This window comes from Amblyomma mixtum, chromosome 4, assembly GCF_055824585.1.
Source record: "Amblyomma mixtum isolate Tamu chromosome 4, ASM5582458v1, whole genome shotgun sequence".
In the NCBI taxonomy this organism is placed as follows: domain Eukaryota; kingdom Metazoa; phylum Arthropoda; class Arachnida; order Ixodida; family Ixodidae; genus Amblyomma; species Amblyomma mixtum.
In genome coordinates, this window is record NC_143015.1 from 145,167,613 (window position 1) to 145,182,998 (window position 15,386).

At 51.8% G+C, this 15,386-nt stretch overlaps 2 protein-coding genes across 3 annotated transcripts in view; one reads left to right on the top strand and one right to left on the bottom strand.

Moving 5' to 3' along the window:
• LOC149348632 (meteorin-like protein) overlaps nucleotides 1-8,495 on the top strand; it is a 62,034-nt gene extending 53,539 nt beyond the window's left edge. For both annotated transcript variants that reach the window (XM_089588230.1, XM_089588229.1), the window contains exon 5: nucleotides 6,668-8,495. In XM_089588230.1, coding sequence (XP_089444356.1) covers nucleotides 6,668-6,981 — 314 coding nt within the window. In that variant the 3' untranslated portion in view covers nucleotides 6,982-8,495. The remainder of the gene's footprint in view (nucleotides 1-6,667) is intronic.
• A 1,891-nt stretch (nucleotides 8,496-10,386) lies between these two features.
• The window catches only part of LOC149348633 (ras GTPase-activating-like protein IQGAP1), a 31,515-nt gene continuing 26,515 nt past the window's right edge, over nucleotides 10,387-15,386 (bottom strand). The window contains exons 14-15 of the mRNA XM_089588231.1: nucleotides 13,307-13,569; nucleotides 10,387-12,293 (exon numbers count right to left, since the gene is read on the bottom strand). Coding sequence (XP_089444357.1) covers nucleotides 11,987-12,293; nucleotides 13,307-13,569 — 570 coding nt within the window. The 3' untranslated portion in view covers nucleotides 10,387-11,986. The remainder of the gene's footprint in view (nucleotides 12,294-13,306; nucleotides 13,570-15,386) is intronic.

Sequence of the window (15,386 nt, forward strand, 5' to 3'; positions counted from 1 at the left end):
AGACGGAAAGAAGAAGGGCCGGGCGAAGCAATAATAAAAATGCAGACGACGCGGACGCGCGCGCGCGTGCCCGCGTCTTGCCAGCGTTGCCGGGGCCGGAAACCGGTTGTTGGCGGGGGTCAGATTAGGCCTAAGTGCAAGCATGCAAGAAAAGAGATTGGGACGCCGCGCTGGCGTCGGCTCGTTGCGGGTTGGTTCGGTTGAGCTCGGAGAGAGGTCATGCGGCGGCGCGGCGGGGGGTCAGGGGTCAGCTGCACGCGACTTTCGAAACGTCACGAGCGCGCCGCAGGTGTTCCAGACCGGCGTCGCCGCTCCGCCGCGGCTCCGTCCACCACTCCCGAGTAGTGGTCGTTTAAAAAGAAGATGCGCTCGCGGGGCCTTTACCGGACTCGTTCTCGTATCCGAAGCGACGATGTGGAAACGGAGAACGCCCTGCTCGCCGGCGTACGTAGGATATATACAGAGTAGGGCGGGGGAGGATGGGAGAAGGGAGGAAGGTTGCTGTCGGCGATTATAAGAGTGGGCACGAATCCCATGTCCAGATGGTAAACACGGGACGCTCGTAAGGAACCTGCCTGGGTGGAAAGGAATGGATGCGGCGTGTTGCAGTATAACTCCTTTCCGCCCCCCCCCCCCCCCCCCCCCCCGGTGTCCGCATTGTACGGGTCACGCCCGCCTGTTCCTGCGTCGTGTTCGCTGTCATGTAAATGCGGGCCGGCTTGTTTTGCCTCCGTAACTCGGATCCCCCTGGTGACGCTCGGAATAGGAAGTTGCTGTGATCACGAGCCGGCCTGCGTTGTCCGAAGGAGTTGTAACCGGCGTACATTTCCGTGTGTTCGTGGGGGGCACGACTACCATGCCTTGTACATGTACCGTCTTGTGTCGTTGTCAGCGACCACGCGAAACATTTGAGCTGTCATTTAGTACATATGTCGTCGTAAGGTACACCACTCGGGAAGGCAGTGTATATCTCTGCTGCCGCCAGCGAGTGTGTGTGAAGAAAGTGGATAGTGCGGACGTCACGTCACAAGTTCGGTAACGGTTCACCTTCATGATGGAAGATGCGATTAAGAAGTTTGCAGAGGTGGGGTCAACGGGAGAGGCCTTTGGCTTGCAGTGGACGTAGTTAGGCGGATGATGATGATGATGGTAACAATCGTCTGCAATGTCTACTAACACAGCGACGTGTTAGCAGACGGTACCAACAGTTCACTGTCCCCCAGGGACACGTACCTCCAAGGTGAACCTACCGTCAACAGTCTCGCAGTGGAATATTACCTTTAATTACATGCGAAATAAATTCTCGGTGACTCCATGCACCCTCCGCAAGATGGCGGGGTGGTTCGTCGAAAGCAGTTTGCGTACGCGCCGTTGCACCTGGGGTGAAAAATTCACGGCGTCGCTCCACGAAGAAGCAGAGGCTCTTGCGGGCACACCCCGCGTCGCGCGCCGAAGCCACCGCGGCTGACTAATCTGGGATTCCAGGAGCTTCGCGCGCTGCTCAGCCGACCGAGGCGCTCGGTGGACGGAGTCGCCGGGACGACACGCCCCTAATTTGTCCCTCGACCGGCGCCCATGGGAGATGCAAGCACGGATTTCTTTTCCGACGTGCAACTTACTTGGCGAGTGCCTCGGCGGTCGCAGCCGACCATGAAGAATATTGCGATTATAAGGTATTGCTCATGCTTGAAGAAAGCAAAAATTGCAGTGAGAAATAGCCGAACCTCGTTATAACGAAATATTGGATATAACGAAGGAATTATAATTCCTCTTGTAAGTCCGGTCAACACGGGCTGTAATGAAGTAATCGCCATGCCCTTTCAGCTTTGTTATAATGAGGTTCAACTGTAGCTTTTAAATAAGAATAGGAATTCATCATTAAGCAGTGCACACGTATGGGAAAACCGATCCAGATAAGCCATATTTCTTGTATCCTAAAGCTATGCAGAAATAATTCGTACGTGCGAAGGTGTAGTTTTCCACGTCATGATTCATTTCTCGATATGATGACTCAGCCAGAGGTGGGATGATTTAATCGTATACCTGAGGATTTGGTTCTAAGCTGAGATTTCGCTTCTCCTAAGACTAAAAGCTAAAATAAGCATTTGTGTATTGTGGAAGCCAACCTGCCATTGTAGCTGATATGAGAGCTTCTTACTTCGTTGTATCTGAGAGCCTTGTACATTCCTGTGATGAATATCTTGTACCATGCTGGTCACCCACCATTTAGCGTCGTGTATTATGTGACAGTTACGCCAAGTGAGACACTTGTGCCTATTCCTAGCACAAAGCATGCTAGCACAGAATAACTTGCGCGTGTGTGTTTGTTAGAATGAACTATTAATTATTGTCGTTATTGAAATATCAAAAATTTTATGTTCCAGTTGAGTAAGGATAGCAATTGAGGCGTGTTGATGATGTCACTGCAGTGTGCACTTCGCGCTGTCCTAATAAATATACACTGGTAACCAACTTTTGAGTGTTCGTCGTGTAACCTAATCATTTAGCTGTTTCCCTTCGTCTTTCGCTGTACTCCGGGGTGGTGAAGGGTTCGGCGACGAGGCGTGGCAGGTTCAGAAAGATCGCGTGAGCGTCAATTTCCACGTTTCTTTGTCCGCAAAGCGTTTTCGGTCCGTTGTTCCCGACACGGCGGCTTTTCGTCAAGGGGCAACCTCGCCTTTCTCGTATTTGCCTTTCACTTAGCTCCAATGCACCGCTTCCGCCGACGCCCAGGCCATCTGCCGGTTCCTGCTAAGATCATCAGCGTGCCGAGAAAAAAAAACGAGAAATCCAAACCTGCAAGGTTTATCTTCTTACTTCATTCCTGGTCCTAGCCTTTGCGAGACACCGCCCTCTCATTCCACATCCCGAGACGTGTCCCGCCCAGAGACCGACTCACTACGACCTACGACGACATTCTGCGAAAGTGTGTGTGCGTCCCCCCCCCCCCCCTCTCAGTCTTCTTTCTCTCTCTTGCAAAAGGGCGTCGCCGAACGGATACGCAAACACCACCGACGAGGCACTCCAAACGCGCAAGACCCAAGGTGGACGACTCGTAAAGAAACGCGCGCGAAATCTTGCTAGCGCGCCCCCGCCCAAAATCCCCGTCGCCATCGTCAACAGCAAATAGCGGCGCGCGCGCGCCATCTTCCGCCCTCGCCGAGAAACGCAAGCAAACACGCAGGAAAACGCGAGCAGAGACGGAACATCCCCGAACTGGCCTCCCTTTCCAACTCCACCCCCCCCCCCCCCTCCCTCAACTTCCACGCCACCGCACAGCTAGCACAGCCTCGACGCCCCTCACTCAAGCGCGCGCTTTTCGCTTCACAAAGGACGAAAAACGATGGCTCTGAGCGCGATTTGAGACAGATTCACGAACGTACCGCGCGCGGCGCCCCTCTCCGTCCCGTCTCGTCTGCGGACTGCAAATAACGCGGCGTGCAGCAAGGTTTGTTGTTCGAAAGGGGCGACGCCTAGCGGTGAACCGCCCTGCTGGGGACCGGCCCGGTCTGCCCAGGCGGCAGCGTCGTCTGCTGCGGTTTGTGTTTTCGTCTGCTCGAAGAAACGAGTCGTCTGCTCGAGCGAGCACAATGCTCTAGACCTGTTGGAGGGAGTACCGCCGCCGCAGCCACTGGGCCCGAAGAGAAAAAAAAAAAAAATTGTTTTTTTCTCTCTTTTCCTTTGGGGGTGGCGGCGTCTTCAGAACGTGCCCGCCGTCATTATGGAACCACCATTCGGACCCCGAGCTCGGTGCATCACTCGTGGAGTCTCTTTTTTTTTATTGTTTCGTTTTTCCACTAGCCTCTCTCTAAAGAACGGTGTACATTCACGACGCTTCTGGAGGAGTAAGAAATAAATGGAGCGAAGCGGCTGTGTCGATGGCTCGGAACTTCGACTCGTTTCGTGCGTGCTTTTGAATTATAGGTCCTGTCAGGGGTTTCTACTTTTCTTTGTTGACGCACGCTCCTTGGCTGCCAAGTTAGGCGGTCGCACCGATAAACTAGATAAGACGCTGTTCGCGAACGTGCGCTTACTCTAACGCTTGAGGAATGACCGAAAACGTGCACTGCAGTTGGCGTGCAGGTGTGAACATGGCCTCTAGCAGTCTTCTGCTGCTTGCAACTTCATGCTCTTGGTGTTTCCCCGCCGGTGTGATTTGCTAGTGTGTACTAATTTTTGGCCGGTAGTTTAAGGCAGAGACTCACCGGAGTCAGTTCTTCACTCTCAGAGTTCACTAAGCCAGTGTTATTTCTACGTCACTCATAGCTTCCTTGCAGGACTCCCCGTATACCAGTGTTTCGAAACCTGGCGTGCTGATTCGTCTCAACATTTTTAGGTTTGCAAATCGTGGCGACATCTGTGGCAGTAAAACTAATTGCTCCAGACAAGTTGTCGGCGGCACCCAGAGTCAGTTGCTGTGTGCTGCCAACAACTGAAGCAAAAGCTTGTGTGGCGCTGCCGTCTGCTAGCTTCCGGAAATTGGCTGCAGGAGATGACCAGGTTTTAGGGTGGAGTTTCCAAACTGGAACTTGTTTCCAAATGAGGCACCCAAAGTACAGTATAGTATTGATAGCCTAGGGAAAACCTCACTGTCGCGCCTAAGCCGAATGTCTCAAGAAGCAACTGTTGGATCCCTTGAGTGCATGAAATATCTAGGTGTAGTCAGTTTCATTCATAACACGAACCACAAAGTCGGAATTGCGAAATACAACGAGGCTACTGCAGATGGCGACGCAGAAGACCACGAATGGCTCTCGGAATGCTCTTTGCTTACACGTCCAGACATGCGCCTGCGGAATGTCATTTATAACTCCGACCGCGTCTTCTAAAATCCCTTTTTCAATAACTTGGCCGTCTTTAGAACGGCCCACCTGCCTCGCCCATTCTCGAGAGCCTAGCCTCCATTGAAAACGGAAACCACCCGCCCTGGTCGAAACGCACTGCCCGCGATGTTCACTGACCCGTGCAGACGCGACATCAGTTCCCGCCTAGACGTTTTTCTTCAGCATCAGCTTCCCGATGTTGCGACTATAAGATGGCTTCCTAGTCTCGGCCGGAGCACGGTGTAGAATAGGAAACCAGAGACACGGCATGGATTCAGATCACTGTAGCCAGCCTTGGCCATGCGTGTTACTATCCAAGCTCCAGGACCCAGACAAGCCATTGTGTTCGTGTTAGATGGCACGCTGCCCATAGAAAAGACCTGCCCCCGACAGCCCGCGTCTTGCATCTCTCCAGTCCCAGCTCGGTGGGATTAAAGCTCCAGGCCATGAAAAGGCCGCAAAAGGAGGGCGGCGGGACAGTGGAGTGAAAAGGGAGGGAAAGCAGCCAGGCGTCGTGGGATGTTGCTCACTGCCCCCTGCCGGTGTCCGGCGCAGACTCAGCCGAGCAGGGTCAAAAAGCAACGCGGTGCGAAGAGTAGGCGAGCCTCTTTTCACGCTGGTACCTTTCCCCTCTTGCAAGCTGGGGCGCGGGTGGGTCAGCACTCACACAATGCACAGAGAAGAATCTCCCAGAACCGGGACGACACACTTGAATCGCTGCGCAAACGCCGAATCTGTTGACAGAATACCGCTGGCGGATTAGCCGCTGCCGCCGCTGCCAGCGCCCTCTTTTCCGCTCGTGTGTGTGTACAGGAGGTGGTGAAAAGGGCCGCGTGGGACACGGCGAGACGGCCGTACTTTTCTTATCGCCAACGGCCTTCTGGTCGTGCCTTTCCTCTCGTTGAGTTTCTGAAGGTGGGCGCCCTTTCACTTTTCACTGCTGTAGCCTCTCCACCGCGATCTGGGGTTCGTAGTCCCTGGAGAGCTCAGATCTGAGGAGGCGCACAAAAGGGCTGGCGGTGGAAGCGAGTGACATCTAGTGGTCCTGCTTAGCATATCCACAATAGAGATATCCGAGGAGAGTGCCCCGGACGTGAGGGTGGTGTCGGTCATCAGCCTTCGATATATGTGACGAAGTGGCTGGTCGCTCTTTTGTCAGGGCTGGCTGAGGCAGTGTCGCTGGGCGTCGGGATCCCGATGGAAGGGCCCTCGGTTATTAAGTTTCTTTGTGGCCGCTCGGGCGTTGCTTTAAGCGCGCTTTACGTCTCTCGAATCTTCTGAAGGACGCTGCTGAATGTGTGTACCGAACAATGACATCTCGGGTTTTATCGACGGAAGTTTGGCGCGTTTACATGCTTGATGGCGTTAAGGGCGCGGCTTGGGATTCGATTCTGTCGGTTCAGCTGACTGCACAGGTAGATGCGCGTAGACTGTGCGCGCATAATGGTAGAAGATGAGACGCGGAGGATTTTTGGATATATTTAATTTGATCTTAATTCATTGTTCGCGGGGATCTGTGAATGCAGAATGAAGGTTCCACACGAATTGGAATTTGTTGCCTGCTTCTTTTGACGATTGCAGATAACTATTTGACCACACATTTGGTGTAGTGGTCGTGATGCCATGGTGATGCTTACGAGGATCGCGATTTGAGTAAAGGCGCATGACTGGATGAGCCAATCTTTTTACTGTTGTCTTTTTTTGCTTGGTGTTCAGTTAGTCTGAATTTACGTTTTCGAGCCATCGAAAGTATTCGCTGTACAGTCAGCGCCTGTCAACCTCGTAGTTTTCTTGTGTTTAGTAAAATATTCTATTTTTCTTTTTTTCTTTCTCCTTACCCACAGTTGCTGAAGGAGTGGTGACCTCACTGAGGCACTTGCACCGGCGTGACGTCACGGAGATCTCGGTGGCCGCGGCGCGCGTCCACAGGGACTCCAGCGAAGAGCCCGCTTTCCTGCCGGGCAGCAACAGAAAGATGGCGGCAGTCCTGCAGCGCCCTCTCAAGTGCGGCACTCGAGCCGGACGCGGCCATTTTATGTTCATCGGAGTGCGCATGCTGGGGAAGCCTACGCTGAGGTGTGCGCCCAGACTCCAGTATTGGAGGAAACTGAGGGACCGTGCCATCAGGGACGGGACGAGCATGTGCACTCTGCTCTGATTAGTGCCCGTGCCAAAAGGAACTCTGCTTCTTCAAGATTCGTCCCGCGCCCAAGTGACTGTGTCATCTCCATTGCGGTAACGTTCATTTCTGGAGACGACGTCTGTGTCCGGAAGGCATGACATGCTGAAAGTGCTCTCCCTTTCAGGAGATGAGGTCGAAATGTGGAACTGACGTCTGCTCCTAAAAGTGCCGTCTGATTCTGGAAGCGCCGTTTACTCATGCTAGCGACGGCTCCTCCAGGAAGTGACGTCCGCTCCTGAAAGTGCCGTCTGCTCCTGAAAGTGCCGTCTGCTTCTGGATGTGCCGTCTGCTTCTGGATGTGCCGTCTGCTTCTGGATGTGCCTGCAACTTTGCAAATGACGCCAACTGCCTGCAGACGACATGCCCTTTTCGGAGGTGCCGTCTGCTCCCGGAAATCGCGTTTGCTTCCGCAGATGATGTCTGCTTTCCACAACCCCGATGTTTCAACGAAACACCGTCTATTCAAGATAGGAACAGCGCAATTTCTGGACTTCGACTTCTCTTCCCCGTGATGCCAGTGTTCGTTGAGAACTGCACTTGACTCCGTCTCAAGAAACGCTTGCTTGATTGTTACGATTGTTTGAAGTTTATGTGCCTCTACCTTCCGCGTTACTGCGACAACCCTCCTTAGCGAAACACTGACAGAAAGTCATAATGGCAAAGTTCTCATGCAACCTTCACAATATTTACCTCTCTGTTCCAACCAGTGCATGCTTCTAAAGCCCCAGAATATAGTTAAGGTCGTGCCAGTTTAGATATCATTTACCGACAGCCGTTTGCAGCCCTTGTGCAAATGCGGTGGTGCAGCCCTCTAGGCTGAGACCAATCGCGATGAACCGCCCGTTTATGTCCTTTTAGCGTAACAAGTGAGTGCCAAAGGTGCTGCTGTCAGTGTTCCAGAGTGCCAGGTGTCGCCTGCTTTTCCGATGCAGCAGTGCGGACGACCGAAATACTACAAAGTGCAATGTCAGCTTGTAAATAGTCAAGTAGTGCACATGTTCTCATGTAAATAACAAAAGAGTGGTTCGCGGTCGGAGCAAAGATTTTAAGAGATACGTGAGTGTACAGGTGAAGAGTCTTTTTCCTTTTATTCTGCAATGAATTTTTCTTTGCCTTTATGTTAATGCTCGCATGGCAATACTGCTGATCTCTTATTGTTTTGCTGTACTAGGAATGCAATGAAGCAAATTCAGTACAGCGTGGTCGTTTTAGATGGCTTTTGTTTGGTATGTGTGTGGTCGCCGCTTGCTTTGTTGATTTTTTTTTGGCCTACTGGGTCATTTGTTTTTTGCGTCACCAGCTCAGCTGTCATCCCGCAAACGAGCCAAATGAAAAGCCTGCCACCAAGCCATTATGTGCCGTAATTAGTTAAATGAAAGCAGCCACTCTTCGCCTTGCTCGCAAAAAGGTGTGTAGATATGAATGGTTTTGTACAGCGCTCTGTACCATATTGTAGATAGTCGAGAATAAAGTATGCGTTGTTGCAGAAAGCCCTCTCGCATTCTTTTGTAAAGCGTGCACATTGGCACGCATCGTCCAGCGTGCATTGTTGTACTGCTGAACCACAAAAATTCTATTATGTGCTTACAGTGTGGTAGCATTAGCAGCTGTTGACGCCTTTGCCGGAAGTGACGTCTCTTCCCTCCAGCCAATGGGAATGCTCCATTCTGGTGACGTCTCTTCCCTCCAGCCAATGGGAATGCTCCATTCTGGTGACGTCTCTTCCCTCCAGCCAATGGGAATGCTCCATTCTGGTGACGTCTCTTCCCTCCAGCCAATGGGAATGCTCCATTCTGGTGACGTCTCTTCCCTCCAGCCAATGGGAATGCTCCATTCTGGTGACGTCTCTTCCCTCCAGCCAATCAGCTAATGTATAGCTGCCGATGGCACATTTTCCGATGAGATTTCGATGCTCCCTCTCTAATAGTGCGCTTTTAAGAGGCTATGCTGGCTTTTGAGCTGGACGAACAAGAGGTCAAATATTTACCCACACAAAGAGCAGCGTGCATTCTTAGTACAACTTATTTCGACACTAATTACTTTTGCTCCCAAATTACTGCCAAAATTAATTCATTATTAAATTAATGACCAGGTAAGTACATAATTACACCACAAATTACCGAGAAAAGTTACCATAATGCTGTATTTGCAGTAATTTAATGTTTTATGATTTGCTGAGGAACGAGTTCTGTCGGGAGAATCGTCTATTGGCTGAGGAGGGAGTTTTTGCGGGAACGGAACAGGATCGTTGTGCGGGCTAACGTGAAAGCGGAGGTAAAGGAGACGGAAAGAAGGATGTGGAAAGAAAGAATGCAGGAAAAATCGGCGCTAGGCATATATAGGACACGAAAACAGGACATCAAAAAAGAGTGATTATTCGATAATTCGCGGGGCAGTTCACTGCTTTTTGGGGCTAGGACAGGGACTCTGAGAACAAAAACGTATAGGTCCAAATTTGAAGAAGTGGATATTTTGTGCTCTGCTTGTAAAACGGAAACGGAGACCATAGAGCACTTGGTTCTGAGGTGCGCAGAACTCCGCCCAGCCCTCCCAGAGGGGGCAGCAACGGCCATAGAGATAGCGCTGGGATTTACTGGGGAGGACGGGCGAGTGGATGGGAAAAGCGTGACATTGACGAAGGGGAGGTTGGAGGATTGGTGGCGGAAATCAAGGGAGGGGTGAATTTCGAGGGGGAAAGGATAGACAGATTAGGTATTGTAAGAGCGAAAGGGAAAGAAAGGGAAAGGAAAAATAAATCAACAATGGGGGAAGTATAGGCTAGGTGGCGAAAGCTACCGCCCGGTACAAAGGGTAAAGCCATTATCATCCATCCATCCATCCAGCCTCCGAAACGTGCGGAAATATGCCCAGAAATTTCAAATGAATTCGCGAACGCAGGTCCTCAGCGAACCAAGAGGACACAACGCAAGTGCTACAAAGGGGTCTTTTTTTTCTTTGACTGTCACAAACAGGTTATGTCCTGCACTTCACTCTCAAATATCAGGAGATGAGTTTCGCTCTCATGGTGAACTTAGAATCGTTTCAAGGAACACATTTGTCCCATCGAACTGATAACTTCATCTCCAAAACATAGCTTCTTGTACACTTCACGCAGCTTTAATACATTTTCTTTGAAATAATGTCGGACAGACCGCGCATCTTCATCGCGGTGTCGTACAGTCATCCTGCTTCACGAAATACTGCGCAGGCCAAGAAGGAAGAGTACGTACTGATAAAGATCCGGTTCAACGGCCAGGAATCGTATCCCATACGGCGTCAAGGGTAGGTCTTTCTTTATTGTCCGCTGGATCATGTCCCAAAAGAGCAGCGCATTCCAGCAATCGATAAAGACGTGTTCTATTGACTTTGGTTTGTGACACAAGCAGTCAGCATCCCAAGGTAAAAACAATCCCTTCTTCTCCATCCATGCTTTAACCGGCAAAGCACCAATGTACCAGTGTGCAACTTCAAGAAAAATATTTTCACACCCGCTGGCCCCACATTTGCCTTACTTTTCAAAACATTTCCTCCTTGGGTACATTGGCTCAGGGAAGACACAGTCAAGCAAAAGTGTCGTTGGTTGGGCACCAAGTGAGCACGTTGTGGTGTGTATCACGGCGAAGAGCTTTTGGAGTAAAGTGTGTTGGGTATGCGTACTGATATAGCAATTTAAAAAGAAATAAAAAAGTAAAAGGTGCTATCGCGTACCGTAAGGCGAAGCTTAAGCGGCCTTCTAATTCTGCCGGAAAAAAATTTGAAAGAAAAGACCACTTACACGAACATTCGGCTCGTTTTACTACACACTGCCTCTATACGGCAGCGATGGGGTGCCGTTTCCGTGGTTACTACTTTCAGCTCAGGATTTTGAGAGTCGTACGAGTTAATAACGGCGTTTAAAAAATATTTATTGATAAGTTGCACAAGTGTGGTTGAATGGATCTCGACGGACCACCGCACTCGTCATACGTATCATGCACACAGGCAGTCCTGAATGAAACTAAAATTCAAAACTAAAATGGAAGCATAAAAACGTCCAACTTGAACGGAAATCGGCAGTTGCCAGTGAACGCGAAGAAAAAAACAAAGCAAGTCGCCACCATACTTCAGGTGCATAGAGACTAAACATAAAACGCGCATACACACACGGGCTGAAAAGGCGACGAGAGCTCCAAAGCCCTCTAAGAAAAAACAACCTCGGTATACCAACGCTGGAAGAACTTCGAAGCACCAGCGTTCGTGGTCCGTACATGAACAGAAGTTCCTCCAAAGGAGTTGTCTGTATGCGCGGCGTAGAAGACAGTTCAGAGTTTTTTGGGGACAGCCCCGACTGTCAGTCAGTAATACATGCAACACAAAAACTTCTCGGTTTACACTAGCAATGTAGTGAAAAATAAAAACCAGCTTGAAACCAATCGGAAAACAAATCTTTAGTCAATTTCAGCACCAAATCAACGAGAGAAAGAAGGGGGGGGGGACTGACGGACGAGTAGGAAAAGTCTGAATTTGCGGTAACAAGTATACGTAAGACTTTACACAGGTCTTGCCACGCACATTCTTCCTTCCCTGCCGCACAGCCGGAGTTTCTTAATCCGAAAGTCCTGAAATGAAAATCTACTTCCCGTAGAGTTCGGGAAATCAACACGAACAAAAAAAAAACACATTACACGCAATTTAGGGCGCCCAGAGTTCAGAGAGATTGCCGCCACTCAGTCTTGCAGTTCTGCGACGCTTCGCAGGTCCAGAAAAAAAAAAAAAAACAGCGACTCCGAGGCTTATCGGCTTCGTAACAACAGTTTCCCACACGTGCATACGCCACTGACGAACGTTCCTCGTCTACGTCATTTCCGGCCGCCGAACCGGAAGTGTTCCGAAGGTGCTCCACTGCAGGCGCTGGCCACTGTCCGTACAAGGCGGAAGGAAGGAACACAGGAACTGAACACAGGTCGACTCCAGGCGCATGCGCACTCGGTGTCCCGTCACACTACTTGCCGTAGAACTTCCGGTTGAGGAAGAAGAGGAGCAGGTTGTTGTTGACGCGCGCCCGCTCGCAGAGGTTGGTGACGGCGACGCCCTCGTACTGCTGGCGCAGCAGGTCCTGGATGTCGATGGTCACCTCGTCGGCGCTCACACCCAGGAACTTGGCGCGCACGCTGAACACACCGGCGCGGTCGGTGGGCGCGATCTCGAAGCTGACGCTCTTTAGCTGCGACGTCTCGAGCCCAGCGACCTCGAGAAGGATGCCCTTTTCGTGGAGCTTCCAGCCGGAGTACTTGAGCGTCCCGCGGGACCTGCGCCGTAACCAAGAGGAGGCACCTGGTACGAGACCGAAAGGGCCAGCCCCCGCCGACGCCAGAATGGCTTTCTGACAACCTGCAGGCAACTCTAGTGCCGGTAGCATGAGAAAGCGGGAGGTTTTTTTTTTTTTTACATACTAACTGTGGCTATAGCACACAACAAAGAACGTATTATAGTCGAAAAAGCGCCAAATACCCCTCAAAAGAGACCCTCAAGCCAGCAGTGCATACCAACTGTCGTGATGTACAGAGGGCAAAACACACGTCTAGAGCGACCGAAGTGTGTGTCCCACAGCTTCCAAAGCTACTGCGACCAGTAAGGCAAAAAATTACGATTCAATCCTATGGGTATAACTGCACCTGCTTACACCCATCTCATTTCTAACCAAATGTTATCTCTAGATATCCCGTGTTCAGCCTGAATCACGCTCAGAACGTGTTCTAGACAAGCGTTTTGCCCTCTGTGCACTTGCATCCGATCGTCGCCTGCGATGGCACACTAAGAGGTGAAAGGGATTAAACGCGGCGTCGTGACACTCGGTCGACTCCAATTGTTGGAGGGCCTCATATGAGGGACATTGGACGCTTCGTACGTCGTGTTGCACGTACAGTCTTTGTCAAAAGTAACCAGGCTGCATGGTTTGCTTCTGGCTTGTACAGTGGAGCCCTTACAGCTTTCCTGAAGTTGAAATGGTCGCTAAAGGTAAGGACTGGGGGCCTTCTTACCTTCCAATAACTTTTGATCTTTAGGAAAGTCACAAGAGCTCCACTATACAAGCTTGAAGCAAACCATGCGGCCTGGTTACTTTTGACAAAGACGGTACATTGCAATAAGCGCAGTCATCCTGATCATCAGCCTGACTACGCCCTCCGCAGGGCAGAGGCCTCTCCCATGTCTCTCCAATTAACCCTGTTTTTTGCCAGCTGCAGCAAGGTATCCCCGCAAACTTCTTGATCTAATGAGCGCAGTATCAACTAATCTTATCGATGAGGAAGGCGAGGCTCACTTGAGCGGCCGGAGTTGACTGTCCCCGCTCGACTGCCCCGCGGCTCCGGTGGGCCCGATGGACTGGCGGCGGGACTTGCCCGCCGACAGCCTGGTCAGGCAGGCGTCCACGTAGCGGCGGTAGTAGTCCAGGGTCTCCTCGTAGTAGCGAGTCTTGACGTCCAGCTTGCCCTGCGTGGCCACCAGGTTGGACAGCTCCCTGCGGCGGTTGACGCGGTGGTTGCGCTTCTGCAGGATGTCCGTCGCGATGCTGCTCAACACGGCCTGCGGTTTCACGCAAGAAAAGAGCACGCATCAACAATGGAAAGAAATAAACTATCAGCAGTGAAGATTGAGTGAATAAACGTTTATTGAAGAGTATGGTGGCTGGAGCGTATGGGTGGGCCCTCAGCCCAGGGATCCAGAGGCTTCTGCCGTCTTTCTGGTGATCAGAAGGAGAGGCGCCTGGTCGTCGAGGCGCGCGCTTGTCCGCTTCATTCGAACAGCTCCAGGGCCACATTACACGGCTTTAGATGGTGGGATTTTCGGGGACATGTCCATACGATGTGTGTTAGGGTTGGGGTGTCGCCGCACCAAGGACATTTGTCTTCGTAAAGCGGTGCGTGTAGGCGATGTAAATAGTGTAGGTTGGAATAGGTGTTCGAAAACACCGTTGGAGGTAGAAGTCTTCAGAGGAGAGGGAGATATTAGAGAGAGGGTGGATGAGTCTTAAGGCGTTGGGTTTCGAGCCGGGTGGCGAAGTGGGATGATGGGGGTATACGGCAGAAGGCAATGGCCCCGCTCGGTGAGTGTATTCTCAAGCTAAGGTGTCGGCCTTGACGTTGCCATCAAGGGCCTCGAGGCCGGGGACCTAGGTGATGACGTCGTCTTGGTGAGAGAGAGAGAGATACAGAAATGAATTTTAATGAAAGTGTTGTGTCCCCTTATTGCTTTTGTGTGTGTGCGCCCCCGCGTCCTCCTCCTAACGACAGTTCGCATCCTCCTCCTAACGACCACTCGCATCCTCCTCCTAACGACCGCTTGCCCCTCGTCGCACGCTGTCGCCAGATGCCCCCCCACGGTGCGCCCCCGCACCCTCCTCCTGTTCTGGGAAGCCACTCCCTCCCGTGGACGCTTCTCCACTCCCTCCTTTCTTCGGGCGGCCAGTTCGGCTCCTGCCTCGGTCGACGCTGGTCGCACCCTCATCGGCTTTAAATAAACGAAGTCTTAAAGTACCGTGTGCGTCTTTCGCTGCATTCAACACAGCGACCGGACACGACAGTGGCGACGAGAAAGTGGATTCGACCCGCGCTACGCAACGCTATTGACAAGCCATGGCTACGCGAGGGTTTCCCAATCAGATACCAGAATTCAACGGCTCATCGTGGTCATCGTGGGTTGGACGCCTTCAGTTCTACTTTGAAGCTAACAACATCACAGACCCAGCCTTGAAGAGGGCCAACCTGCTGACGCTGTGCGGGGAGCAGACCTACGATACTGTCTGCGCCCTTATTCAGCCAAGCACACCAGCGGCAGTGTCTTACGACGACATCGTAAAAGCGCTGCAAAAGCACTACGACCCAAGGCCATCCAAGGTCTACAGCCGGGCTCGCTTCCAACGACGAGATCAACTGGGAGGAGAAACTGTGAGCGCCTACGTAGCCGCGCTCAAGAAGCTCGCTGCCGACTGCAATTTTGGAACGCTGTCGACAACAGCTACCGGGCAGGAGGGAGACGCAGCTTCTTCTGCTAACACCACCATGCTTCCCTTGGACGTGATGTTACGCGACAGATTTGTGTGCGGACTGAGTGACGAGTCACTGCAGCAGCGCCTGTTCGCTGAGGAGGACCTCACATTCAGCAAAGCTTACGACATCGCCGTTCGAGCGGAGAGCGCCGGTCACCAGCAGTGAGGGATTCGCCGGAACACCGAGCCGGTACACCAGACAAGCAACCAGGTGCGCAAGCCTTCTGTTGTTAAATCGGTCAAAAAGGCACAACGCTGCTGGCGGTGTGACGACCAACACAACCCCCAGGGATGTCGATTCCAGTCAGCCACGTGTAATTTTTGCCACAAGCGAGGGCATATCGAAAGAGCATGC